Raw genomic sequence first — 26,734 nt, 5'->3', positions numbered from 1 at the left:
TTTCCTGCCTGTGTTTGTGCCTTCATCTTGTTTCACCATCAATACATGTGTGGGGGCTATCTATTCCTTTGGGGTCTGCTCTGGGGCAGTTAGTTTTCCCTTTTCTTGCTTTAGGCTTATTTAGTCCTCCGGCTGTGATGAGGCGTATTGGAACATCGTAGGCACGCTCCACGGCTACAGCTAGCTGTGTGGTAAGATCAGGGATCTGCAATCTGCATAGTTACCAACCTCTCTGGTTTTCTGTGACTTAGCTTGTTTTGCTTTTTTCTCCTCGGTGACCCATTCATAACAGTTACCCCACTGGACTACTAACCAAGTCCAAATTTAATAAAAGTCCCAGAATGACAAATTTAAATACGTGTATACCATTTGTGAACACCTACCACCCCTATTCCAAAAAGATACATGGAACGCCCCGCAGGGCCGGGGGTTACTCGGTACCAGGCCTTTCAGGCTCTTTTAATGGGGAAGTGTGTCACGGTGGTGATTGTGACCCGGTCCGTGGCCCTGTGTGCCCAATATAGAAGATGGAAGTTCAAAGAGGGGAAAGATGGTGGGATAATTAATTGGGAAAAGGGGGATCGTGACGCCACCCGTGGTACTCGGCTAGGGTAGCCGACGATGCGATGCAGATCCACTGGGACGGTGTTAAAGCAGCCAAGATGGTGAAGCTCTCCACGGGCAGAGCTGTGTCCCAGGGCAGTTGAGCCGGTGATGGTGAATGCAGTGTATGGCAGGCGAGTTGTAAATGACACCAAGGACACAGTTGGGTGCAGTTTCAAGGTCTTTACTCACAGTTCCTGCATGCGGTAGCCCACTTGGTACTGTGTCCTCCGACGGAGGGGTCCGGCAAACTCCCAGGTAGATCAGGAACACCTTTTCAAGACTCCTTGTTGTGTTCACCTTTCTAGGCCATGTCGACTCTCTCTCTGCGCTGATCTCACTCTCCTGTCCTGCGCCTTCAGAATCAGTGTCCCCAATCCAGCAGCCTTGGACCTTGCCGGGCGACATGGGTCAGACCCTGAGGTCCTTTACTTCCACAGCTGCCTTTTGAGGAATGCTCGTGGATTTGGCTGTCACCCTACAGTCACTACAGCCTCCGGCTTACTAGTTGAGCCTTGTTCGATGTACTCCGCTAGACTTAGGGGCCGGCTCCCTCACTCTGGCCTGGTCCTTCCTTTCCAGGATATGGGCCCCACGGTTGGCTTTCGCACTATCCATGCCCCTAGGACCCCTTCCATCTATTAGGAGCTTTCTTCCTTCTTAAAGGTGTCTCTCTGACTCCACTCCCTCCTGCTTATCTGCTGTCCTTCCACTGACTGACTAATTTCTGGAAGGATCTATTTACCTCAGGACTAGCTCCTCCCACAACTGTCTCCTTTCTCTCCCTGATTGGATGTCCTCAATCACTCCACTGCCTAAGCTCCTCCCACTCTACCTACCTTCCAAACTAACTCCCCAACACCCTTTCCTAACCAGTGTGTTGAGTGCGAGTGTTAGGAGTCCTGGGTGGTGATCCCGCCTTACCTGAGGGTGGGATACCACACCTCTGGATGAGATACAGTACCTCTGTGCCGACCGGACCTTCAGGGGCGCCACATACAGGCTACCATTAATAGGCATTGGAGTATACTATCCAACAGTTACCGTGAAATACCGGAATTTCAACAACGCTTTCTCCCCTGCTATCGACGACCCAGAAATTTGAGGGACAAATTGGTTAGGGCTGATGCTGGCTCAAGAACATTGGTACCTAGACAAACATTTCTGGGCAGCACGGTGGCTCAGTGGTTAGCGCTGCAGCCTTGCAGCGCTGAGGTCCTGGGTTTGAATCCCACCAAGGACAACATCTGCAAGGAGTTTGTATGTTCTCCCCGTGTTTGCGTGGGTTTCCTCTGGGCACTCCGGTTTCCTCCCACATTCTAAAGACATACTGATAGGGAATTTAGATTGTGAGCCCCATCGGGGACAGTGATGATAATATGTGCAAATTGTAAAGCGCTGCGGAATATGTTAGCGCTATATAAAAATAAAGATTATTATTATTATTATTTCTGCAAACACAAAGACAGGGTACCTTCCCCTGCCTTGGATGCTTGCAGTATATCAACATACAAAAAGGACATCTGAATTTCCACCCTCAGACGGAACAAGCTATCCCCATAAAAGGTTTCTTCACGTGCGAATCAGCATATGTTGTTTATTTGATAAAATGCCCATGTGGCCTGGCCTAAGTAGGCGAGACAACGCAGATGGTGAGGGATAGAATATCTCAGCACAAATCGAACATCAGGTGTAAGAGAACGCATCTTCCTCTACCGTATCACTTTCATGAAAAGGGTCATAACATCTCTCAGCTCAAATTTCAAGTTCTGGAGCAAATTGAACCAAATAGAAGAGGTCAAAATAGGACTAAAACCCTCAAAAGGGAAACCTATTGAATATTCACGCTTCAGACTTTGGAGCCCAAAGGGCTCAATAGAGACTATGATATATTACCGTAAGTTTTCTTTGATACACAGGTGGACCTTTTATGAATAACAATGTACCTTTATAAAAATGTTTAAATATCTCTTTCAATATACCGTCTGAAAATCATGTTATTTTCCAATTTTGATCAACTTTTTTCATTATGATTAACTGTCCTTTTTACTTTTTTCAATAGAATCATTAATCCTACTCCTCTCTCTCCCACCAGGCACCCCTTTCTATTTGGGACAGTATATCACTCACTATACTGTTTTAGGTAAAAATGTTTTCCCTTTTATTCAGGGAGTCTTATACCTTTTACATGATCATATAATACTACAAACTATAACCTTATATTAATCATAGATAACAGGGCCCACATATAGTAAAAGTAATTGCAATCCACTTTATTTTCTTTTGCAAACTTCATTGTCTTCATGGTATATGAGGACGGCGCATCCAAGCGCTTCCTTACACCTCGTACACACGCGGCTCTGCTCCGTACACCTCATACACACGCGGCTCCGCTCCGTACACCTCGTACATACACGGATCCGCTCCGTACACCTCGTACACACACGGGTCCGCTCCGTACACCTCGTACACACGCGGCTCTGCTCCGTACACCTCGTACACACGCGGCTCCGCTCCGTACACCTGGTACACACGCGGCTCTGCTCCGTACACCTCATACACACGCGGCTCCGCTCCGTACACCTCGTACATACACGGCTCTGCTCCGTACACCTCGTACACACACGCGGCTCCGCTCCGTACACCTCGTACACACAGGGCTCCGCTCCGTACACCTCGTACACACACGGCTCCGCTCCGTACACCTCGTACACACGGCTCCGCTCCGTACACCTCGTACACACACGCGGCTCCGCTCCGTACACCTCGTACACACACGCGGCTCCGCTCCGTACACCTCGTACACACGCGGCTCCGCTCCGTACACCTCGTACACACGCGGCTCCGCTCCGTACACATCGTACACACGCGGCTCCGCTCCGTACACCTCGTACACACGCGGCTCCGCTCCGTACACCTCGTACACACGCGGCTCCGCTCCGTACACCTCGTACACACGCGGCTCCGCTCCGTACACCTCGCACACACGCGGCTCTGCTCCGTACACCTCGTACACACGCGGCTCCGCTCCGTACACCTCGTACACACACGGCTCTGCTCCGTACACCTCGTACACACGCGGCTCCGCTCCGTACACCTCGTACACACGCGGCTCTGCTCCGTACACCTCGTACACACGCGGCTCCGCTCCGTACACCTCGTACACACCCGGCTCCGCTCCGTACACCTCGTACACACACGGCTCCGCTCCGTACACCTCGTACACACGCGGCTCTGCTCCGTACACCTCGTACACACACGGCTCCGCTCCGTACACCTCGTACACACGCGGCTCTGCTCCGTACACCTCGTACACACGCTGCTCCGCTCCGTACACCTCGTACACACGCGGCTCTGCTCCGTACACCTCGTACACACGCTGCTCCGCTCCGTACACCTCGTACACACGCGGCTCTGCTCTGTACACCTCGTACACACGCGGCTCTGCTCCGTACACCTCCTAAACACACGGCTCCGCTTCGAACACCTCATACACACACGGCTCCGCTCCGTACACCTCGTACACACGCGGCTCTGCTCCGTACACCTCGTACATACACGGCTCTAGCCCGTACACCTTGTACACACACGTCTCTGCTACATCCACCCTGTAAACCCCTCCTGACCCCACACAGAAACTTCCCCTCATCCAGCACCATGACAACCAGCACAGCAGAGTCCTGCATACACTGAGGCCCCTGATCATGTGACCCCTGACTCCTCCCCTCCTGTGACCTCATCCCAGGTCCTGTGCGCACAGAGCAGCCATATATGTGGAGTGCGGCTCTGCAGGTGGAGGTAGGTGCTGGAGATTCCCCATTACTGGGCACAGGGGGCAGTAACCCCTTCAGTGCTGACACTGGTTTGGTACTTTTTCTGTGATAGATCCATACGAGCCAGCTATAAACAGGAAACAGGAAGTGAGTAAACCAGTATTGCTCACACAATACATTGCCTCTTTCTCCGCCCACACAGTATAATGTTCCCACAGTACCGCCATCCCCCACACACAGTATAATGTTCCCACAGTACCACCATCCCCCATACACAGTATAATGTTCCCCCAGTACCGCCATCCCTCCACACACAGTATAATGTTCCCACAGTACCTCCACCCCCCCACACACAGTATAATGTTCCCCCAGTACCACCATCCCCCATACACAGTATAATGTTCCCACAGTACCACCATCCCCCATACACAGTATAATGTTCCCCCAGTACCGCCATCCCCCCACACACAGTATAATGTTCCCCCAGTACCGCAATCTCCCACACACAGTATAATGTTCCCACAGTACCACCATCCCCCCTCACACAGTATAAGGTTCCCCCAGTACCACCATCCCCCATACACAGTATAATGTTCCCCCAGTACCGCCATCCCCCCACACACAGTATAATGTTCCCCCAGTACCGCCATCCCCCCACACACAGTATAATGTTCCCCCAGTACCGCAATCTCCCACACACAGTATAATGTTCCCACAGTACCACCATCCCCCCTCACACAGTATAATGTTCCCACAGTACCACCATCCCCCATACACAGTATAATGTTCCCCCAGTACCGCCATCCCTCCACACACAGTATAATGCTCCCTCGGTACCACCATCCCCTCCACACACAGTATAATGTTCCCCCAGTACCTCCACCCCCCCCACACAGTATAATGTTCCCCCAGTACCACCATCCCTCCACACACAGTATAATGCTCCCTCAGTACCACCATCCCCTCCACACACAGTATAATGTTCCCCCAGTACCTCCACCCCCCCCACACAGTATAATGTTCCCCCAGTACCACCATCCCCCATACACAGTATAATGTTCCCACAGTACCACCATCCCCCATACACAGTATAATGTTCCCCCAGTACCGCCATCCCTCCACACACAGTATAATGTTCCCCCAGTACCTCCACCCCCCCCACACACAGTATAATGTTCCCCCAGTACCACCATCCCCCACACACAGTATAATGTTCCCACAGTACCACCATCCCCCATACACAGTATAATGTTCCCCCAGTACCGCCATCCCCCCACACACAGTATAATGTTCCCCCAGTACCGCAATCTCCCACACACAGTATAATGTTCCCACAGTACCACCATCCCCCCTCACACAGTATAATGTTCCCACAGTACCACCATCCCCCATACACAGTATAATGTTCCCCCAGTACCGCCATCCCTCCACACACAGTATAATGCTCCCTCAGTACCACCATCCCCTCCACACACAGTATAATGTTCCCCCAGTACCTCCACCCCCCCCACACAGTATAATGTTCCCCCAGTACCACCATCCCTCCACACACAGTATAATGCTCCCTCAGTACCACCATCCCCTCCACACACAGTATAATGTTCCCCCAGTACCTCCACCCCCCCCACACAGTATAATGTTCCCCCAGTACCACCATCCCCCATACACAGTATAATGTTCCCACAGTACCACCATCCCCCATACACAGTATAATGTTCCCCCAGTACCGCCATCCCTCCACACACAGTATAATGTTCCCCCAGTACCTCCACCCCCCCCACACACAGTATAATGTTCCCCCAGTACCACCATCCCCCACACACAGTATAATGTTCCCACAGTACCACCATCCCCCACACACAGTATAATGTTCCCCCAGTACCGCCATCCCCCCACACACAGTATAATGTTCCCACAGTACCGTCATCCCCCCTCACACAGTATAATGCTCCCTCAGTACCACCATCCCCCCACACACAGTATAATGTTCCCCCAGTACCGCCATCTCCCACACACAGTATAATGTTCCCACAGTACCACCATCCCCCCTCACACAGTATAATGTTCCCACAGTACCACCATCCCCCCTCACACAGTATAATGTTCCCCCAGTACCGCCATCCCCCACTCACAGTATAATGTTCCCCTAGTACCGCCATCCCCCCACATACAGTATAATGTTCCCCCAGTACCGCTATCCTCCTCCCACACAGTATAATGTTCCCCCAGTACCGCAATCCCCCACACACACATTATGATAGTACAAGTTGCCCCCACAATATGTCCCACCCTCCTAATAAATAAATCCTCCCTCCCCCCACTCTTGATGCAGATACAAATGACCCCGGGACACAGCACCGCCCTCCTGGGTCAGGTTCCCAGGTCTGGAGATGTGGCCCCGGGCCGGTGCTATAGATGTATTAGGGGCTGTTATCTGCGGTATGAGCTGTACATGGAATGGAGACATTCTGGGGACAGATTATCCCAGAAGTAGAACTTCTTATCTTTTTAGTGAGTGTAGCTGGATTTTAGCTTATTTGTTTACTCGTTATAATTTTAATCCCTTCCCGACATTTGCAGTATATGTCATGGTTGGAAAGTACTTCCCAAACGATGCAGTATCTACAGTATACATCAAGGCGATCTGACAGCTGAATAATTATTTTGAATTAAAAAATAAAAAAGTACACAAATTTGATTTTGCTGCATCCGGAACGACACGACTTATAAAACTGTTTCGCTAATTAACCTATTTAGTGAAATCTGTAAAACAAATGAGGCAAAAAACAATGCTTTATAATACCACCAAACAAAAAGTGTAATAAAACGCAATAAAAAAACAATAAATATGTTCTATCTGAAAACGTAATCTTGTTCCGCAAAAAAAATAGGCGCCATACAGGTCCGTCAGCGGAAAAATAAAAAGTTATAGCTGTTAGAATAAAGCAATGCAAAAATACTGTAGTTATTTTTTCTGTAAAACAGTTTTTGTTTTAAAGCACCAAAGCATAGAAAATCTATAAATATGGTATCGCTGTAATCGTACTGACCCAGCAATAAAGCTGTCTTATCAAATTTAACAAACGTGGAGTGGCATGAAACCCCCCCCCCCTCCAAAAAAAAAAAATCCTGATTTGCTGTGTTTTCTTTCTTCTGCCTCCCAAAAATCGAAAGTATTGTCATAACGTCATCTCGACCCGCAAAAAGCAAGCTTGACCTATTCCCAGAAGACTAGAATATTTGGGCGTGACCAAAACAAATGGGACAAGTCACCTTCTGCATTCCCACATCTCCAACATCTAGGGGTGGCAGGGTTGTGTTTATGCAGGAAGGAAGGAGTAGTATGGTACTAGAACATGAGTAGTTTCTACTGGTTTTTCTTGTAGGTGTAACATGTAGACGTTTTGACTGCATTTTTCCAGATCTCCTGCCAAATACAGAGTGGGAGAGGGTCTCCCAAAAAACCTTCTTATTTACTCATATTGAGAGTATTTGGAATGTTCACCTGGATAAGGGTTAATATCTGGTAGAAAAATATTCAGAATTGAGAGTCCTCAGTGGTTGATACCTTTTAATGGCTAACTGAAAAGATGGTAACACTTTGCAAGCTTTCGAGACTACTCAGGTCTCTTCATCAGGCTAGACTAATACAACATCTGAAGAATCACATCCCGGTATATTGCCTATTTAAACAGGGATTCATTAATCCTCCAGGGGCACACTTTAGTCTGAGTTGAAGCTTGTTTAAGAGTGAGTGAAATAACACCTATGTTGGCATCGGCTATCAATCTAAGTGTTTGGATATTTCCGAAGAAGTAATCGATTCTTGTATGTGTGCCCTGTGGAAGGGCGAAAAAGGAAACATTTTTTTCTGTAGAATGGTTGATACGCCAAAGATCATATAAAGCAAATTTGCGTATCATTTTCCAAAAGTTAGCCGACAGCCTACGTTGGGGTCCATTTGGCAATGATCCACAAAGGGACAATCTATCCATTTTGTCTGAGAAGATAACATTAAAGTCTCCTCCAATTATCCAGGCTGATGGAGGGAGGTGGGAAACTCTTAGGAGCACTCGATTCAAAAATGGAATTTATGAGACATTTGGTACTTATACATTGCATAATATAACTGGTATGTCTCTGTAACTGCCTTGTAGTATAAGATAACGTCCCTGGGGATCTTTAATTACTGATTAAATTTGGACAGGACTTGACCCCGAGATCAGCACTGCCACTCCTGCCTTTTTCCTGGTCTGAGAGGCCAAATAGATTGTGGGGTATAGATGCTTGGCAAATTTGCAGTTTCCCTCTAAATTTAAGTGGGTTTCCTGTAAAAACATGATGTGTGCGTAATTCGTTAAGGAATGTTAAGTCCCTTACTGTTGGAGTTAAGACCCTTAACATTCAGTATTAAAATTTTAGCCATTGTCTCGGGTGTAGTAGTGTGAAGTATATGAAGTTTTACCTACATGTTGAACTTTGAGCCAGAGATTATTCGGATCTTCTTTTGGATTCAGGAGATAGTAGAACAGTGACAGTGGATCATCCTATTGATTAAGACATGAGGGATTGGGGGAGACAAAGACCCAATAAACACTCAAAAAGAATATGTGCACGTCAATGATGTTACCAATAGAGACGAAGAGGAGGAGAGCAGAACTTTGTCAACTCTAAAACTCCCCGTCCTCTAGTTTGGGTTAAATCAAAGTTGTAGAAAATCAGTGGTGTAGAGATAGTAGATCTTCCTAACCTCCCCCTAGACACTCTCAAGGGAGGAACCAGGGAAAGACAACCCCTTTTGAGGGAGCATTTACACTAGGAACTGTGCAAAAGCACCTAACAGAGCGCTAAAGAAAAGTCGGATGAGCTATTTCCAGCTCACCGTGGAAACAAGCAAATGCAACATTAAACATCCTGAAAAAAATATCAAGTGAAAGGTATCTTCCATGGCTTAGAGGTAAAAGAATCACACAGGTTGGTTTCCGTTGTGGCATTTCTCTGGATGGAGGTCTTCTCCTGGGGCTTTTGCTCTGCCACTTTGGTAATGGTGAAGAAGTTCCAGTTTCCAGATTAGGATGTGGGATCTCCAAGTCCCAACAGGGAAGGTATTTGAGGGAACTAAAATAGTAGAACGTCCATCTTTCACCACTGTAAGTGCAAATGGGAAACCAAAATGGTACTTAAGATCTTTGTTTTTCCAGGATAGAAGGAGTGGTTTTAAGTGTCTTCTTCTTTGGTGGGTAATAATTGAATTGGAGTCCTTTTGAAGTCCTACAGAGAGTGCGGGCTTTAGACAGTATGGCCTTCTTTATATGAAAGTAATGTACACAGCAGATCACATCATGCGGTTGAGCTTGAGAGACTTTAGGGCGGAGTGCTCTTTGTGCTCTGTCTAGTTTTATTTTATGGGATGCCGGTTGGCCCAAGACAGAGTTGAACACTGATTCAAATGTTGTATGAAGATCTTCCAGTCCTGCAGCCTCAGGAATGTCTCTCACCATTATGTTGTTGCTCTGACCACTATTGTCCAAGTTCAAAATGTTTGTTTGTTTCATTCAGAGCTTTAGAATATGTGGTGACTCGGCTCTGTAGTTTAGAAAGATATCTCCTGGCAATATCATGTTCAGTTTCCTTAGAGTCCACTCTGTCCGCGAGCAGCTTAACATCTTGGAGTGTAGTTTAATCTCTACTCTGCAGACATCCTTAACATTTGAGACAAGAGATTTGAAGACGTCTTTGGTGGAGAGATGACTAAGACACTTGTCCAGAAATTTATGTCCTGATGCGAAATCCACATCTTTTGATTTAGCATCTGATGGAGGGTGGGGGGTCCTGGGAGCATCCTTCAGCATCCTGGGGGAAACTAAGGGATGGTGATGGTGCTGCTTCTAAGTCCATATCAGGAGGGTCTGATCAAGTGCCTTTATTTTTTACTGATCCTCCCTTGTGAATTGTTTGTTTTTGCGACTTTGGTGGCATAACAACTTCAGTACTGTGAGCTTTTTTTTTTTTTACCTAAAACCTGTCCAAGGGGGTTAGAAAGGCCTTGTTTCTCTGCACTTTCCATAATGGTTCAGTTTGCTTCTTCTCATTTGTTTTGGCAGACGTGCTTCAACTGAGTATCAGCCCATTCTCTCTCTGTGGACAGTGAGGTTTGGAACATCACTTTTATGTATCCAACAGGTATTTTTTTTCCTTTTCACGACCTCTGTCTAAACAACATAAACTTTAAGTAAGTGAGGTCTTCTGAAGTGGTCCAAATTTTGGTATAATGAGAGAGGAGAGTCCTTTGATCTGAATTAGTCAATAGTATAATTATTACATATGCCACATGATGGCAGCAGGGTGCAGCAAATAGTAGGCTGTTTTACGTATCTGATACAGTTATTTATGAAGTCTTATGTACGTCTATAAACCGCCACTAGATGTTAAGTAAGGATTCTGAATTCAGTAGCAAGTTATACAAGTTGTGCAATGCTGGGCAGGAGGGTTTTGTTCCTTTTCCTGTTTCAGCCCTTATAGTGGTTCTTAAGGGATGCTGAGGGGGCTGTCTATCTGATAGGTGCCCTTAAGATTTGAATAGATGAGGCACAGGTGTCTTCTGATGGGGATCACCCCACTGGACTCTAAGACTGCTGTATTAAGCTGGTTGAGAGGGAATACTACAGCACCTGTATTTCCATGTGCTACTAAGTCCAATGACCTCCATGATGGCCGCTTTGGTGCCAAAGTTGTGCAATGGCGTCCAACACAGGGTGTCCCCAAACAAGGATGGAGGTTGTCCAGACATCAAGGCTTCCAATCGGGCACTCTGAGATGTCACATATACTGGCCAAACAGAGAATCTAACATCTCGAAGAGCGGAGGGCTGTGGGGCTCAGCGCATTCCATGATCTGAGCAAACTGTTACACATGCAGGTGGTGGACGAGGTGGGTGGACCCATAGTGCCACGAAATGGACCTACCCTGGAGGGGCATGACTAAGCAGCTACCTTGGTGTTCATTGTAGCCTCTAGTGGTGAGGTCAGGCTTGTGCACCAGGTAGCTTCCAGTTGCCACTCCTAGGGCACCATCCGGCAGCAGCAGCTGACCCCAAGGAGTGTAAGCCATTAATCCATATTCCTATATAGGACTCATAGGTATAATCGTGCAAAAAGGTTTTATTCAAGTCCGTTGCATAAAAAAATCAAATAAGGGAGCAGATCAGGTTGATGGTATAGACAGGCGACTATGGAATATACTAGATGTTTCGACCCATCCTGGGTCTTGATCATTAAGTCGCTTTAGTCTGAAGGCAGTGAGATATCTCTTATATTTACAGTAAGGCCCCTTTCACACGTCAGTGTCTCCGGTACGTGTGGTGACAGTTTTCTCGCGTACCGGAGACACTGACACACATAGACCCATTCAAATGAATGGGTCTATGCACATGACAGCGTGTTTTCACGGACCATGTGTCCATGTGCAAAACACGCAGACATGTCCGTTTTCACCTGGACACACGGGCCGCAAAACGTGTCGCACACGTGCACAATGTCCTCCTTGTGCACAGACGGCCACTGGGGAAGTAGCGCTACTGTAAGCCGCTGGTCCCCAGCGGCAGGTGCTGAACATGGCTGTCATTCTCCCCTGCTCTGCTAGCAAACAGAGGAGAATGATTGAATGAAAAACTGACCTTCTGTGACCTCAGGACTGTGGGAAAATGCAAGTGATGAGGTCACAGCAGTTCAAGCTCTGTCACAGTGACCTCATCACTTGTATTCTCCGACGGTCCTGAGGTCACAGAAGGTCAGTTTTTTTATTCATACATTCTCCTCTGTTCGCGCTGATCGTGGCAGAGCAGGGGAGAATGGATGAAAGCCACGTTCAGCACCTGCCGTCGGGGAACAGCGCTTACAGTAGCGCTTCTTCCCCGGTGGCCGTCTGTGTGGTACTGATGCGGCCCACGGGTGGCACATGGTTGCCGCACATAGTACACACATAGACACTGATATCTCCGGTACCGGAAATATCAGGACATTTGAAACCGGCCTAAAGGGGAGCGTTTTCCTGTGGAATCCACACTGCAGTGGAGAGAGGTTGCTAGGAAGGTTGCCGGGTAACCTGCTGGTCTGAGTGACTTCAATAGCAGCGCTATCAGGTTCAGACCGAGCAGACAGGACGGCCTCTGGGACAGGTTCAGACTCTTCAGACAGGACGGCCTCTGAGACAGGTTCAGACTGTGCAAACAGGATGGCCTCTGAGACAATTTAGACTGTGCAGACAGGACGGCCTTTGGGACAGGTTCAGACTGTGTGGTCTCCGGATAGCAGACTGAATGCCCACAGATAGGTTTGGGATGTGCCCACAGGATGGCCACAGGGACAGGCTCAGACTGTGCCAACAGGACAGCCACAGGGACAGGTTGAACAAACTGGTCTCAGGAAACAGTTTAGGTACCGCCGGTGTGGTTTCAGTATACGGACACAACTGAAATGGTCACAGGAACAAGGGCAAAATAAACTAGGGACTCAGTATATGGGATAAAGATAAACAGACTAGGGATAGGGGAACCTGACAATATACAATTGCAACACTAAACCACCTAACAGGAACTATAGGGGTTGCTCAGGCACCTCCCAGTTGGGGAGGTAGCCTTTAATACTAGATGCCTCCCAGCTGTTGGTAAGGAGACACTTTGCAGGTGAACACATTACTTAAATGCCTCCCAGCTTTAAGAATGGGAGCTCGCGCACTAGGCACGCCACCGAGACAGTGCAGCGTGCACACCACGAAGTGACCTGGGCCGGAACACGCTGAGGACATTAACCCATTATTATTAACCCATGAGCCACTGCTAAATGCCATGGGAATAGAGAGGCTAAGTGCCAGAAAAGGTGCATCTTATAGATGCGCCTTTTCTGGGGTGGCTGGGGGCAGATTTTTTTAGCCGGGGGAGCAAAAACAATGGTCCCTTTCTAGGCTATTAATATCTGCCCTCACTCACTGTCTTTCTCTCTCTGGCGAAGAAAATTTTTTTCCGCGATTATAGCCTTAAATTTAACCACTAGAGTTCCAAATTTTTCCTAACACAAACTACTAAATTGATTAAACACTGACATATATAAATTGTTTTGATATGACATGGTTTACTATATGTAAACCATGTGTCATATCATGTCGGGTTTGGGAATGATTTTACAGAAGCCGGCAATTGATGTAGCGGCTATTATGCTATGTAGAACTCTATGAACTATAAATAAATATATATATCTCAATGACGTGTGTGTATATGCGTATATATATATATATATATATATATATATATATATATTCTATGTGTATATATCTATTCTGTTCATTCATGTCAGTGTGATTTTACTGTACAGCGCACTGAATTGCTGGCTTTTAAGAAGCGGATCCGTCGAAAAACGGAAGAAACGGATGGAAAAAATTATTTGGATCTGCTAGCCAACGGATTGTGACTGATGGCAAAAAACTGATGTGTGAAAGTACCCTTAGCTGCAGCCGCCAACTCCTGCTTCCTGTGATCCGCTCCTCCTCTGCCGCTGCCACTTCACCCCTCCCGCACATTCGGGCTATAAGGTACATATGGACTATAATACGCACCCCCCATTTCCCTCAAAATTTTGAAGGAAAAAAGTGCATCTTATAGTCTGAAAAATGCAGTAATTTATTGTCCAGTTCACAGAGTTTGGAACTTTCCCAACACTGTACAGGATGCTAGGTCTATTTTTGGTAATACCCATAACCCAGTTAAAATTGTTTTTTTCACTACTAGAAACTGCAATTACACCACAAAGGTTGAAAATATATATCCAGACATATCTGTTTCTACCATAAAACAAATGTGGTGTGTCTTGTTATAATTTATTGATACATTTTAAGCTGTATGAATGTAACACCTGTAACTGTGGAATGGCTCTTAGGCCTCTTTCACACTTCCGTTTTTTGTTGTCAGTTAAAATCCGCCAAAATGGCGGAAAGCGGATCCGTTTGTGAGAGAGTAAAAAAAAAAAAACTGGCGGATTTTGACTGATGGTCAAAAACGGAAGTGTGAAAGAGGCCTTAGGGAAATCTGAGCTGAAAATCCCAGAAAAAAGTCATATCCAGAATAAAAAGCAAACATAAAACTCTTCATGTCTAAGGTGTTCCGATAAAAAGCTTTTATAAATGTCTCAAACATCTGTGTGTATTACATATGACATCTAACAAAATAAACGATTACAGCCTGAGGAAGACGGGAAACATTCATATAGACGGCCGGTGGTGATGGAGTCAGTGATGGACTCTGGCCAGATATGTTTCTAGAGCCGTAGTAGAAGATGAAGATGTCGTCCTCATCATGAAGTAGTTATTTCTCTAGCAACCTTCCACGACAGCATAGGAGGATGTCTCCACGCCCTAATGGGGGACAGGAAGCACGAGAGGTTAAAAGGTCCCTCCCACCTCCCTCTCACCAGTGACTTTCCTGTCCCCCATGGGGCATGGAGAGGTCTGGTGTGCTGTGTGGCCAGCTACTGCAGCATACCTGAGGATCCAAAGAAAAAGTCGGGCAGTGGTGGTCGGTGGGGCTGCCTCCCCTCCTCCGATCTGCTCCCGTCTCCTCCTGGATTCGGGACCGTTCCTGGCCCTCCCGCGCTCCCCTATGGGGAGTAAAGCGGGCCATTTATCCCTGACTGGAGGCCACTGACCTGACGCGCGGGTCACTTCCGGGGTATGTGGAGGACGCGCTGTCATGGCGGCCCCCATCCTGTTGCCGGCGCGTGGAGCTCGCCAGCGCTTGCTGTGCCTGCTCCGGGACCCAGGGAGGAGGAGGGGGAAAACGAATTACTGCGCTGAGGGCGGGGTTAATCTGCTATTAACCCGCCGGAAGACGCCGACAGGTAAGATGCAGGATCCCCTGTTAGCATGGACGGGTCTTCCTGCCCTGCGTCTGCAAAGCCCAGCGCTGCCCTGCCACAGTGAGTGTCCGGGGATGGGACCTAGTGGTGCGGTCTCTGGGTATAGGTCCTCAAAATACTTCTCCCCCTTGTTTCATAGGGAGAAAAGTCTGCCCATAAGAGCACCAATACATCCAGCAAGTCGGCTAAATGTGCCATATGCAGCACGAAACTTCCCTCAAATTGGGAGAAAAAGCTATGTCAAGCTTGCACGGATAAGGTGATTAGGGCTGAGCACCCGTCATTAATCAACGAGATCCGCAGCTTGGTTACCCATCAGGTTCAAACCTCTTTAGCTGCCCTGCCCCCCCCCCCCCCCTCCACCACCTCCACTCCCCCCGATTGTGGGCTCACCACCCCCAAAAAAGCGGAAAATTCAAATAGAGGATTTGGAGTCTGAATCAGAGGGATCATACAAATCGGGATCCGAGAATTGGGAACAACTGGGAACCTCTGGGTCAGCCGACACTAGAAGGTACCTCCTCTCCACAGAATATGTGGAGGAGCTGGTCAGTGCAGTACGTGCCACTATGGGCCTAGAGGACGAACCCGTCACGCAGGCAGCACAGGATCGCATGTTTGTTGGATACGAGGGGCCTAAACGAACAGGCTTTCCAGTCCACAGGAGTATAGCAGATATGATTTCCCAGGAATGGGAGTTTCCAGAAAAACGCTACTCGGCCCCCTCAGAAATCCGACATAGATTTCCCCTGGAGGGAGAGGAATTTAAATGGGACATCCCGAAAGTTGATGTCCAAGTGGCAAGAGTGGTAAAAAAGAACGGTTCTGCCGTTTGATGATGCATCCCAGCTTAGAGATCCGATAGACCGTAAAGCAGAAAGCCTCCTAAGGAAGGCCTGGGAAACCTCTGCCTTTACCTTTAAAGTCAGGAATCGCGTCCACTTGTGTCTCTAGGTCCCTCTTCCAATGGATTGAGGAGCTAGAGAGCCATATCTCTCGTGGTACCTCAAGAAGTGACCTCCTTAACTCCCTCCCTATCTTGCAGAGAGCTACGGGTTTCCTGGCAGATGCATCAGTGGAGATGATCCGTGCCTCTGCTAGGGCTATGGTCCAGTCAAATTCCGCCAGGCGAGCCCTCTGGCTTAAAACATGGAGCGGGGACGTTACATCCAAGGTTAAACTCTGTTCTTTACCCTTCAAAGGCGAACATGTCTTCGGCCCTGCCTTAGACGAAATTCTAGAAAAGGTCACAGATAAAAAGAAGGTGCTTCCAGAGCAGAGGACCACAAGAAAGCGTCTTTTTCGAGCCCCCCAGAATCAGTCATCCCAACTGCGAGGAAAGGGAAAGACGGGACTATGGAGCTACGCTAAAGGGAGAGGCAGGAACATCCTGGTCCCCCAGCAGCAGCAACCACAAGAAAAACAATGACTCGACCCCGGTCGGGGGAAGGCTTTCGAGGTTATTTCCTGCCTGGCAGTTGATCTCCAACAGCCCCTGGGTCCTCAGTGTGATCAGAGAGGACCTACTGCTAGAGCTCGAATCCTCCCCCCCGCGGGGTATAAGAGTTACCTCCCTACCACCTCGGGAGTCCCCAGCACTAAAATCCGGCATTCGGCTTCTTCTACACTCAAATGCCATCTCTCGGATCCCTGTGGAGGAGCAAGGAAGGGGGAATTATTCTAGATTGTTACTAGTAAAAAAGCCCACAGGGGAGGCAAGGATAATAATAAATCTGAAGGGCCTCAACCGACACATTGCATACCGCAAATTCAAGAGGTAGTCAGTAAAGACCGCCATTCCTCTGATAGGGCCATCTTAATTCATGGCAACTATAGATCTTAAGGATGCTTATTTCCACATCCCCATACATCCTTCCCACAGGAAGTATCTGAGGTTTGCGATTCGTCAGGGTCCGGAAGTCAAGCACTTTCAATTCACTGTGCTTCCCTTTGGAATATCCTCTGCCCCTCGAGTGTTTTCCAAAATTATGACAGAGGCCGTGTCCTACATCAGAAGCCGGGGAATATGTATTGTACCTTACTTGGATGACCTACTGGTAATAGGGTCCTCCTACCAGGCCCTGGAAGACCAGGTAGCCCAGACTCTAGACATTCTCCAATCATTGGGGTGGATCCCAAATATGAAGAAATCGGACGTCTATAATGTCAAGAGTCTCAGATTTCAGAGGACAGAGATCCCCGACCCTCAGGGCAGCCATGTCCATACTAGGGTTAATGACCTCCTGCATCCAGTCGGTGCAGGCCCACTCCAGAACACTCCAGTCTCATATCTTAAGAAACTGGAACAGGGATCACACCTGCCTGAACAAAAGGGTCCAGACCCCGGGAACAGTGAAGGCTTCACTAGCATGGTGGTTGGACCGCAAAAACCTGTGCAGGGGAATCAACTGGTCCCAAATCTCCCTGGTTACGGTAACAACAGACGCCAGCAAAAAAGGCTGGGGAGCTGTAGTGTCTCGTTCTGACGGACTCAGCTCCTGCTGAGCCCATTTTTTGAGTGGACCCTCTGGGTCATGGCACCCACCCACCGAGGGCGAGCTTACCTTGTGAGAATCCACCCCCTATACAGGGAGTGTCAGGGGCAAGACCAAGGGGGTGAGCCACCACGACTGCTGGGACCAGACGGCCAGCTCAGGGGACACTAGACGAGTGTCTGACGACAAGGACGAGCAGGAAGCAAGACAAGACGTAGGTGCAAGGTAACTTCATTAGGATAACTCAGGATCACATACAGTGTAAACAAGCAAAACGTGCAAGGTGCGCGCGTAGGCACGCCAAGGTCCATAGCATGGTACGTGCCAGGTGGCACGCCTAGGTACAGGTAACGGCACGATGGCATCGGGCTCTGGACTGCTGGCAACGATCGACATCATCAAGGCATCAGGCTGCGGACATCAGCTTCGGACGTCAGGCCGCAGTCATCCAGCTCATGATCTCTGGCAGCGATCGGCAGGTTCCGGGCATCCGGCAGGCAAACCAGGTTCCAGGCAAGGAGGCACGACAGATATCCGGGCATGGTGCGTGATAGGGAACACGCCGAGGTCCAAGGCTAGGTGCAAGGCAAGGTGCGCGTGTAGGGGACACGCCAGGGTTCAAAGCTAGGTGCAAGGCAAGGTGCGTGTGTAGGGGACACGCCAGGGTTCAAGGCTATGTGCGCGTGTAGGGGACACGCCAGGGTTCACAGACGAGACAGGGTGCGTGTGTGGAGACACGCCAAGGCATGAGACAGAGTGCGAGTGTAGACACATGCCAAGGCACAAGGTACGAGACAGAGTGCGTGTGTAGAGACACGCCAAGGCACAAGGTACGAGACAGAGTCCTGAGCGTGCAAAGGGCACGTCAGGGTCAGGCGAGGCAGAGTCCTGCGCGTGCAGAGAGGCACGCCAGGAACAGGGTTCAAGGACCAGGCAAGACAGGAATCAGAGCAGAGCAAAGTTAACAAAGAGTTGTGCAAGAGTAGCACGAAAAGGCACAGTGCGAGAACCAGCGTGAGTGCAAGGGAGCACGGAGACCACGGCTGGGAGCGCTGGCAGGTGGTACTGACGATGGCAGTTGCAGGCGGGCACGACTAGAGGCGGCACCGCCGCGGGGCCATGCAGCCAGACCACTATAGAACTGGACGGGGCACGGCTGAGGCACACAGGCGAGCACGGCTGAGGCACACCAGGCAGGCACAGACGACCAGGCACGTGCAAGGAGGCACGGAGCCACAAGGCAGGGCTAGGCAAAGACACAGGACAGAGACACGTACAGACAGTACGGCAAAGCCTAGTGCGAAAAGTGCAAGGGCGCACGAAACTTCAGGGACAATACAAAGAACAAGGCAAAGACCTGCGCATGCAAAGAGCATGCCAGGGACAGGGACAGTCTAGCAGCGGAGCGTAGGCCGAAGCCCAGAGCCGGGCCAAGGAAGGACCTTGGGACTAGACCAGGTACACAGGCGAGGCAGAGTCCTGCGCGTGCAGAGAGGCACGCCAGGGACAGGCGAGGCAAGAGTCCTGCGCGTGCAGAGAGGCACGCCAGGGACAGGCGAGGCAGAGTCCTGCGCGTGCAGAGAGGCACGCCAGGGGCAGACGAGGCAGAGTCCTGCGTGTGCTGAGAGGCACACCAGGGACAGAGACACGGAAGAGAAGCAGACAAGGACTACAAGGCAAAGCAGAGCAGGGACAGAACATGGCACGAAGGACAACACAAGACATGGCACAAGACGAGACGGAATACGAGCACGGAGCGTGTGCAGAGATGCACGACAGAGCAGAGTGCAAGGGCACAGAATAGAGGGAGCGCCCCACAGACCAAGCAGCCATGCAGGGACATCACACAATACTCAGGCCCTGAGCATAGGAAGGGGCGGCCTGATATAGGGCATAGCACCTCCTCTTCCAGGTCAGGACCAGGGGAGCACTTCCGGGTTCAGATCCACAGGATAACAGAGCACAGTCACATGATCAGAGTTCCAGACATGACGAGACGACTGCAGATCCAGTGCTGAAACCTAGACAGGTCACATGATCAGAGTTCTAGACATGACGAGATGATTGCAGAACCAGACAGTGCAGGATCCCAGGAAAGGTCACATGATCAGTGTCTCAGACATGACGAGATGATTGCAGAACCAGACAGTGCAGGATCCAGGCAGGAACACATGATCATGAATCCTAGACATGACGAGAAGATCACAGAAGGCAGAGCAGAAACGCAGGCATCCTGCAGCTCAGACATGAGGTGAGTGTGCACACTGCTCCAGTGAACATGCAGGACAGCAGACAAGATATGCACATCGCTCCAGGAGTTCTTGAGACAAAACAGACATGGCAGACATGACAAACATGGCGGTCATGACACTCGTCAGCCATTCCAAGGGTTATGGAGCCAGAAAATGAGTGCAAGATCCTCAAACTTCAGGGAGATGAAAGCAGTGGAGGAAGCTGTCCTGGCAGCAAGACCCTTGGTCCAAGACCAACATATCAGAGTCTACTGGGACAACATAACAACAGTGGCACATCTCAGGCACCAGGGTGGCACAAGATCCAGCAACCTGGAGGGCCTCTCGGGCCAAATATTTTGCTGGGCCGAAAGACACCTTCGTTCCCTGACAGCGGTCCACCTGAGGGGTACGGACAATCTTCAGGCAGATTTCCTGAGCAGAAAAAGCATCCAGCCCGGCGAGTGGGCCCTGAGTGGAAGAGTCTTTCGAACACTAGTCAGCAGGTGGGGCCTCCCGGAGGTGGACCTACTAGCCTCAGGAGAGAATGCTCAAGTGAGAAACTACTTCTCCCTGAACCCCAGGGACAGATCCCTGGGAGTGGACGCCTTCGCCCACAGGTGGAGTTTCCATCTGGCATATGCCTTCCCGCCAGTTCCAATCCTTGCTGCAACCCTGAGGAGAATCCAGGAGGATCAGACCCCAACAATTCTAGTAGCTCCGCTATGGCCAAAGAGGAGCTGGTACTCTCTAATAACAGAACTACAGGTAGACGGGCCGTTCATCCTACCCATAAAAGACGACCTTCTATTACAGGGCCCTCTGCATCACCCGAACCTCAGGGGAATGTGGTTAGCGGCCTGGTTTCTGAAGCCCAGATCTTGAGGGCCAGGGGGCTATCAGAGGCGGTAATTAGAACCCTCCAGAAATCTCGGAAGCCGGTCACCATTGCCATATATAATAAAATATGGAAGAGATTCTCCTCATGGTGTCTGCCAGACCTGCCCGACCCAGACAACCCTAACATTTCCCGTATCCTAGGTTTGTTACAGAGGGGGCTGGAACTAGGTCTAAAACCTAGCACACTAAAAGTACAAGTATCAGCATTAAGCTCTTTGTTTGACTGTGACTTGGCTAACCACAGGTGGATAAAAAGATTCATGACATCGGCCGCTAGGCTACATCCAAAAAAACTAGTCTCTGTCCCACCATGGGACTTGAATGTGGTGCTTACGGGACTCACTCAATCATCCTTTGAGCCTCTGTCATCCTGTACTTCTCAGCTCCTCACCTACAAATTAGCCTTCCTTATAGCAACAACCTCAGCAAGGCGAGTAGGAGAGCTCCAAGCTCTCTCAATCAAGGAACCCTACCTAACAGTTAGAGACGATTCCATAGTTCTCTCCCTTGATCCATCTTTTCTACCAAAGGTTGTGTCCGACTTTCATAGGCCTCAGAATATAATACTTCCTTCATTCTGTCAAAACCCAGCAAACCCCAAAGAGGAGGTGTTTGACACGCTGGACGTAAGACGTATAATTCTCCACTACTTGGAGTACACCAAACCATATAGAATCGACCACAACCTATTTATCCATACCTCTGGTCCGAACAGAGGAAAGAAGGTGGCAAAAAACACCATTGCCAATTGGATTAAAAAGGCGATCTCTGAAGCATACCTGGCGCAAAACATCACTCCCCCTACAGGGATCAAAGCGCATTCAACACGATCTACCTCTACTTCATGGGCTGAGAGGGCAGGCGCATCTTCAGAGCAGATTTGTAAGGCAGCAACCTGGTCCTCCTTACATACTTTCACTAAACACTATAGATTAGACCTTGTGTCCAACAGGGATTTAGTCTTTGGTGCAGTATAGGTTGTTATGCCTCCTATGCTGTCGTGGAAGGTTTCTAGAGAAAATAGAATTAGACTTACCGGTAATTCGGTTTCTAGAAACCTTCCACGACACCACTATTTCCCTCCCTGCACTCTTGGACAAATTCTGAGAATCTTAAGGTAACCGGTGCTATGGTAATCAGTTATAAGTCACTGGTGAGAGGGAGGTGGGAGGGACCTTTTAACCTCTCGTGCTTCCTGTCCCCCATTAGGGCGTGGAGACATCCTCCAATGCTGTTGTGGAAGGTTTCTAGAAACCGAATTACCGGTAAGTCTAATTCTATTTTCTCCTGTCACGTGTAATGAATATCTCCTGCAGTATTGCTAATGCCGATTTCAGTATCGGTAAATGAGACGAGAATTAGCGTTATGGAAGATGAGTCTATGAGAAACGTATTCAGCTGCCGACTCCGAGGAAGAAACTGCTTGTTGTGTGTGGCCTAAATATATAGGACTTATTAGTAAATGTAAAGAAGAAAACTAAATACTGTACAATAATATATCCCTTGATGTTTCCCTTATTATCTACAGTAATTAAAATTTTTACATGAGATTCTTTATGATGTTGAATCGATTCATCTTCACATTCAGATTCCTACAATATCGGATCCTCTTAGTGGAGATCTTCTGTATAAGAGGATTTTTCAGATTGCCCCATCAAGGATGAATATGGACAGAGACAATATGGTAGAGAGGATATTACACCTCACCCTAGAGATCCTCTTCCGGCTTACTGGAGAGGTGAGAGATTCTGATAACGTCACATTACATCATTCTTATCTATGGGAATAACAGATGGACAGAACTGGAGAGGTGAGGACTCTGGAAATGTCTGTAGTGAGATTTATTAATGTGTCTCTCCATAACCAGGATTACACAGTAGTGAAGAAGACCTCTAGTAAGCGCTGTCAGGTCCCTGTGTCTGAGGGATGGGGAAGACCCCTGAGCCCAATCACGGGGACTCCACCTCACCCCCTGATACATGAGGACATCAATAGCCAGAAGATCCTAGAACTCACCTACAAGATGATTGAGCTGATGACTGGAGAGGTGACACTGCTGGGAATGCTGGGACATTTATACAGTAATGCTATGAAGGGATCGGGGGGGATAACGGTATCATTGTATTTATCAGGTTCCAGTAAGGTGTCAAGATGTCAGCGTCTATTTCTCCATGGAGGAGTGGGAGTATTTAGAAGGACACAAAGATCTGTACAAGGACATCATGATGAAGGTTCCCCAGCCCCTCACATCACCAGGTAATAGACAGGACTAAATACACATGGCCTATAATTATCTGTATATAAAGAATGAATTCAGTCCCTGCATGTGTTTCCTCCAGTTCTATCCAGAAAGAGGACAACACCAGAGAGATGTCCCCGTCCTCTTCTTCCACAGGACTGTAAACAAGAAGATCCCAATGTTCCTCAGGATCATCAGGTAGATGGAGAGAAGGTGGCATGAGATCTCCCCTATGATATGTAGACGGCTGTGAAGGTCTTGTGCTCAGTCTTGTTTTATCCACCAGTATTATATGTTTTATACATGTATAATGATGATGGTGGAGATAGCAGACTTAGAGCTGACCATAGATGTGACTTCTCCATCTGTCTGTGACTTTTACAATATTTATTTCAGGGTGAAGATCTGTCCCATATTAATATTATAGAGATATATGTGAGTGGTGATGAGCGGTGTAAAGAGGAGATTCCTACATATGACTACCCAGGTGAGTAGTAACCATTAAATGAAGAGAAGTTGCAGATTCTTCGCAGTCACTGTCTGTTATGTTAATGGTGAAGCATGGTTGCAATCCAATGGCCAGAGGAGGCTGAGCGGGAAACAGCAAGCGGTAGCTCCAGTTCTTGGAATTAGCACTAGGTATCTTGCAAACAAGAGAGGGGAGGAGTGGGAACAGTCTGGAAAAGGCCACGTTCACACATTTAGTATTTGTAAGCCAAAACCAGGATTGGGTGAAAAATGCAGAAGTGGTGAAGTGTTTATATTATACTTTTCTTTTTCCTCTGATTGTTCGACTCTTGGTTTTAGCTTACAAATACTCATGTTATATACTGACTTAATACTGATCGTATGAACAAGGACCAAGACAATTCTCAGGAGCTGGAGGCTGGAACTAGACTAAAGGCTAGACACAATACTCAAGCAATGAGTTCAGCATTCATGTGGCTATAAGTAGGCACAAAAACTAAATAAGATGGCTTCCACAGGTTCAACATCAGCGATCTTAGTGAAAGGTGATTGCAGAAACACAATACAAGCCTCTAGTTTAAGGACTGAAAATGCAACACAATAATGAAAGTAACTAATAGCAGCCACAAGGGGTAAATCCGCAGAAAGACAACAGAACTCTGACACCGTTTTTTCTCCTTATCAGTGGTGTAGTCTGGCCACATTGTGATCATATGATCTCCATTTTACCGCTAAACCACCACATTGTTCCTCACCTGAAACTTTCAAATTACTTTGGGCGACATTAAAAATCCTTTTTCTATAGGGCTTACAACCTGGAGGATCCTCTTACCTCCTGGCATTAAAAGTTGCTGACCCTTAACTGTTCACATTTGTAAACTACAAATCCAAATGACTGCGTAGTTAGAATGTGCTGACAAGATAGAAAGTCTCTTAGAAGATAACTATTATGATCGGACTCTAAGTGAAAGTGGAGGGTAATGATTGCTTCTGCCAAAATGCCTAAGATCTACAGCTCTGGCAAAAATTAAGAGACCACTGCACAGTTTTATAAAAATCAGCTTCTCTACATGGCTGACAGCAATTCCATTGCAGTATCAGTTGAATTCCAACCAGAGTACACCTGACTCTACATAATGTCCTTCTGATTAGATGATCACCTGAACCAAATCTTATTTAATGAAGGAAAGTATAAAAAACCCTGCTGTGGTGTTCTCAATCCTCTTGCAATAGGACAAGCTGGATGGCAAAACAAGTGCTAGTAATATCCCAAAAGTAATAGGAATGAAAAAATAACTTTTAACCATGCCAAAGGAGTTGAAAAGAAAAGTCTTGAGTGAGGAAAAGAAGGGCTCAATTTTGGCTTTACTAGCAGAGGGATACAGTGAGCGTCATATTCCCTCCATCCTTAAAATTTCTAAGACGGTAGTCCATTACAACGAGGTCAAGCAGCAGACATTGGGGACAACAAAGCTACAGACTGGCAGAGGGTGACCGGGATGACTGTCATCTTATTGGAATGTCACTCAGCAACCCCAGGATGAAATCAAGTGACCTACAAAAAGAATGGCAAATGGCAGCTGGGGTGAAGTGCACGGCAAGAACAGTTCGTAACAGGCTCCTAGAGGCAGGGCTCAAGTCATGTAAAGCTAGAAAAAAAGCCTTTCATCAATGAGAAGCGAAGGAGAACCAGGCTGAAGTTTGCCAAAGACCATAAGAATTGGACCATAGAGGACTGGAGTAAGGTTATCTTCTCTGATGAGTCTAATTTTCAGCTCTGCCAACACCTGGTCATCTAATGGTTAGACGGAGACCTGGAGAGGCATACAAGCCACAGTGTCTTGCGCCCACTGTGAAATTTGGTGGAGGATCGGTGATGATCTGGGGATGCTTCAGCAAGGCTGGAATTGGACAGGTTATTCTTTGCGAAGAACGTATGAATCAAGCCGCGTACAAGGTTATCCTGGAAAAACGATTGATTCCTTCTGCTCAGGCAATGTTCCCCAACTCTGAGGACTGGTTTTTCCAGCAGGACAATGCGCCATGCCACACAGCTAGGTCAATCAATATGTGGATGAACGACCACCACATTAAATCCCTGTCATGGCCAGCCAAATCTCCAGATCTGAACCCCATTGAAAACCTCTGGAATCTAATCAAGAGGAAGATGGATAGTCACAAGCCATTAAACAGAGAATAACTGCTTACAGTTTTGTACACCCCAGCAGAGTTTTTTTCAATACTTTCCTTCGTTATATAAGATTTGGTTCAGGTGATAACCTAATCAGAAGCACATTAAGTAGAATGAGGTGTACTCTGGTTGGAATTCAACTGACAATGGAATGGCTGTCAGACATGTAGAGAAGCTGATTTTTATAAAACTGTGCAGTGGTCTCTTAATTTTTGTCAGAGCTGTGTGTATATACACTCACTGGCCACTTTATTAGGTACACCTGTCCAACTGTGTGTTAAGACTTAATTTCTAATCAGCCAATCACATGGCGGCAACTCAGTGCATTTAGGCATGTAGACATGGTCAAGACAATCTCCTGCAGTTCAAACCGAGCATCAGTATGGGGAAGAAAGGTGATTTGAGTGCCTTTGAACGTGGCATGATTGTTGGTGCCAGAAGGGCTGGTCTGAGTATTTCAGAAACTGCTGATCTACTGGGATTTTCACGCACAACCATCTCTAGGGTTTACAGAGAATGGTCCGAAAAAGAAAAAAAATCCAGTGAGCGGCAGTTCTGTGGCCGGAAATGCCTTGTTGATGCCAGAGGTGAGAGGAGAATGGGCAGACTGGTTCGAGCTGATAGAAAGGCAACAGTGACTCAAATTGCCCCCCGTTACAACCAAGGTAGGCAGAAGAGCATCTCTGAACGCACAGTGCGTCGAACTTTGAGGCAGATGGGCTACAGCAGCAGAAGACCACACTGGGTACCACTCCTCTCAGCTAAGAACAGGAAACTGAGGCTACAATTTGCACAAGCTCATCGAAATTGGCCAGTAGAAGATTGGAAAAACGTTGCCTGGTCTGATGAGTCTCGATTTCTGCTGCGACATTCGGATGGTAGGGTCAGAATTTGGCGTAAACAACATGAAAGCATGGATCCATCCTGCCT

At 48.0% G+C, this 26,734-nt stretch overlaps 1 protein-coding gene across 1 annotated transcript in view; it reads left to right on the top strand.

Moving 5' to 3' along the window:
- The window catches only part of LOC141052997 (uncharacterized), a 377,438-nt gene that overhangs the window by 163,198 nt on the left and 187,506 nt on the right, over positions 1 to 26,734 (top strand). Inside the window, 4 exon segments of the mRNA XM_073550320.1 lie at positions 22,495 to 22,644; positions 22,774 to 22,953; positions 23,039 to 23,162; positions 23,246 to 23,343. Of these exon segments, the coding sequence (XP_073406421.1) occupies positions 22,495 to 22,644; positions 22,774 to 22,953; positions 23,039 to 23,162; positions 23,246 to 23,343 (552 nt within the window).

This window comes from Dendrobates tinctorius, unplaced genomic scaffold (genome assembly GCF_039654945.1).
Source record: "Dendrobates tinctorius isolate UK_male_01 unplaced genomic scaffold, ASM3965494v1 ptg000164l, whole genome shotgun sequence".
Lineage (NCBI taxonomy): Eukaryota > Metazoa > Chordata > Amphibia > Anura > Dendrobatidae > Dendrobates > Dendrobates tinctorius.
The sequence above is the reverse complement of the archived record's forward strand: the minus strand, read 5'-3'. Positions and strand labels throughout refer to the sequence as shown.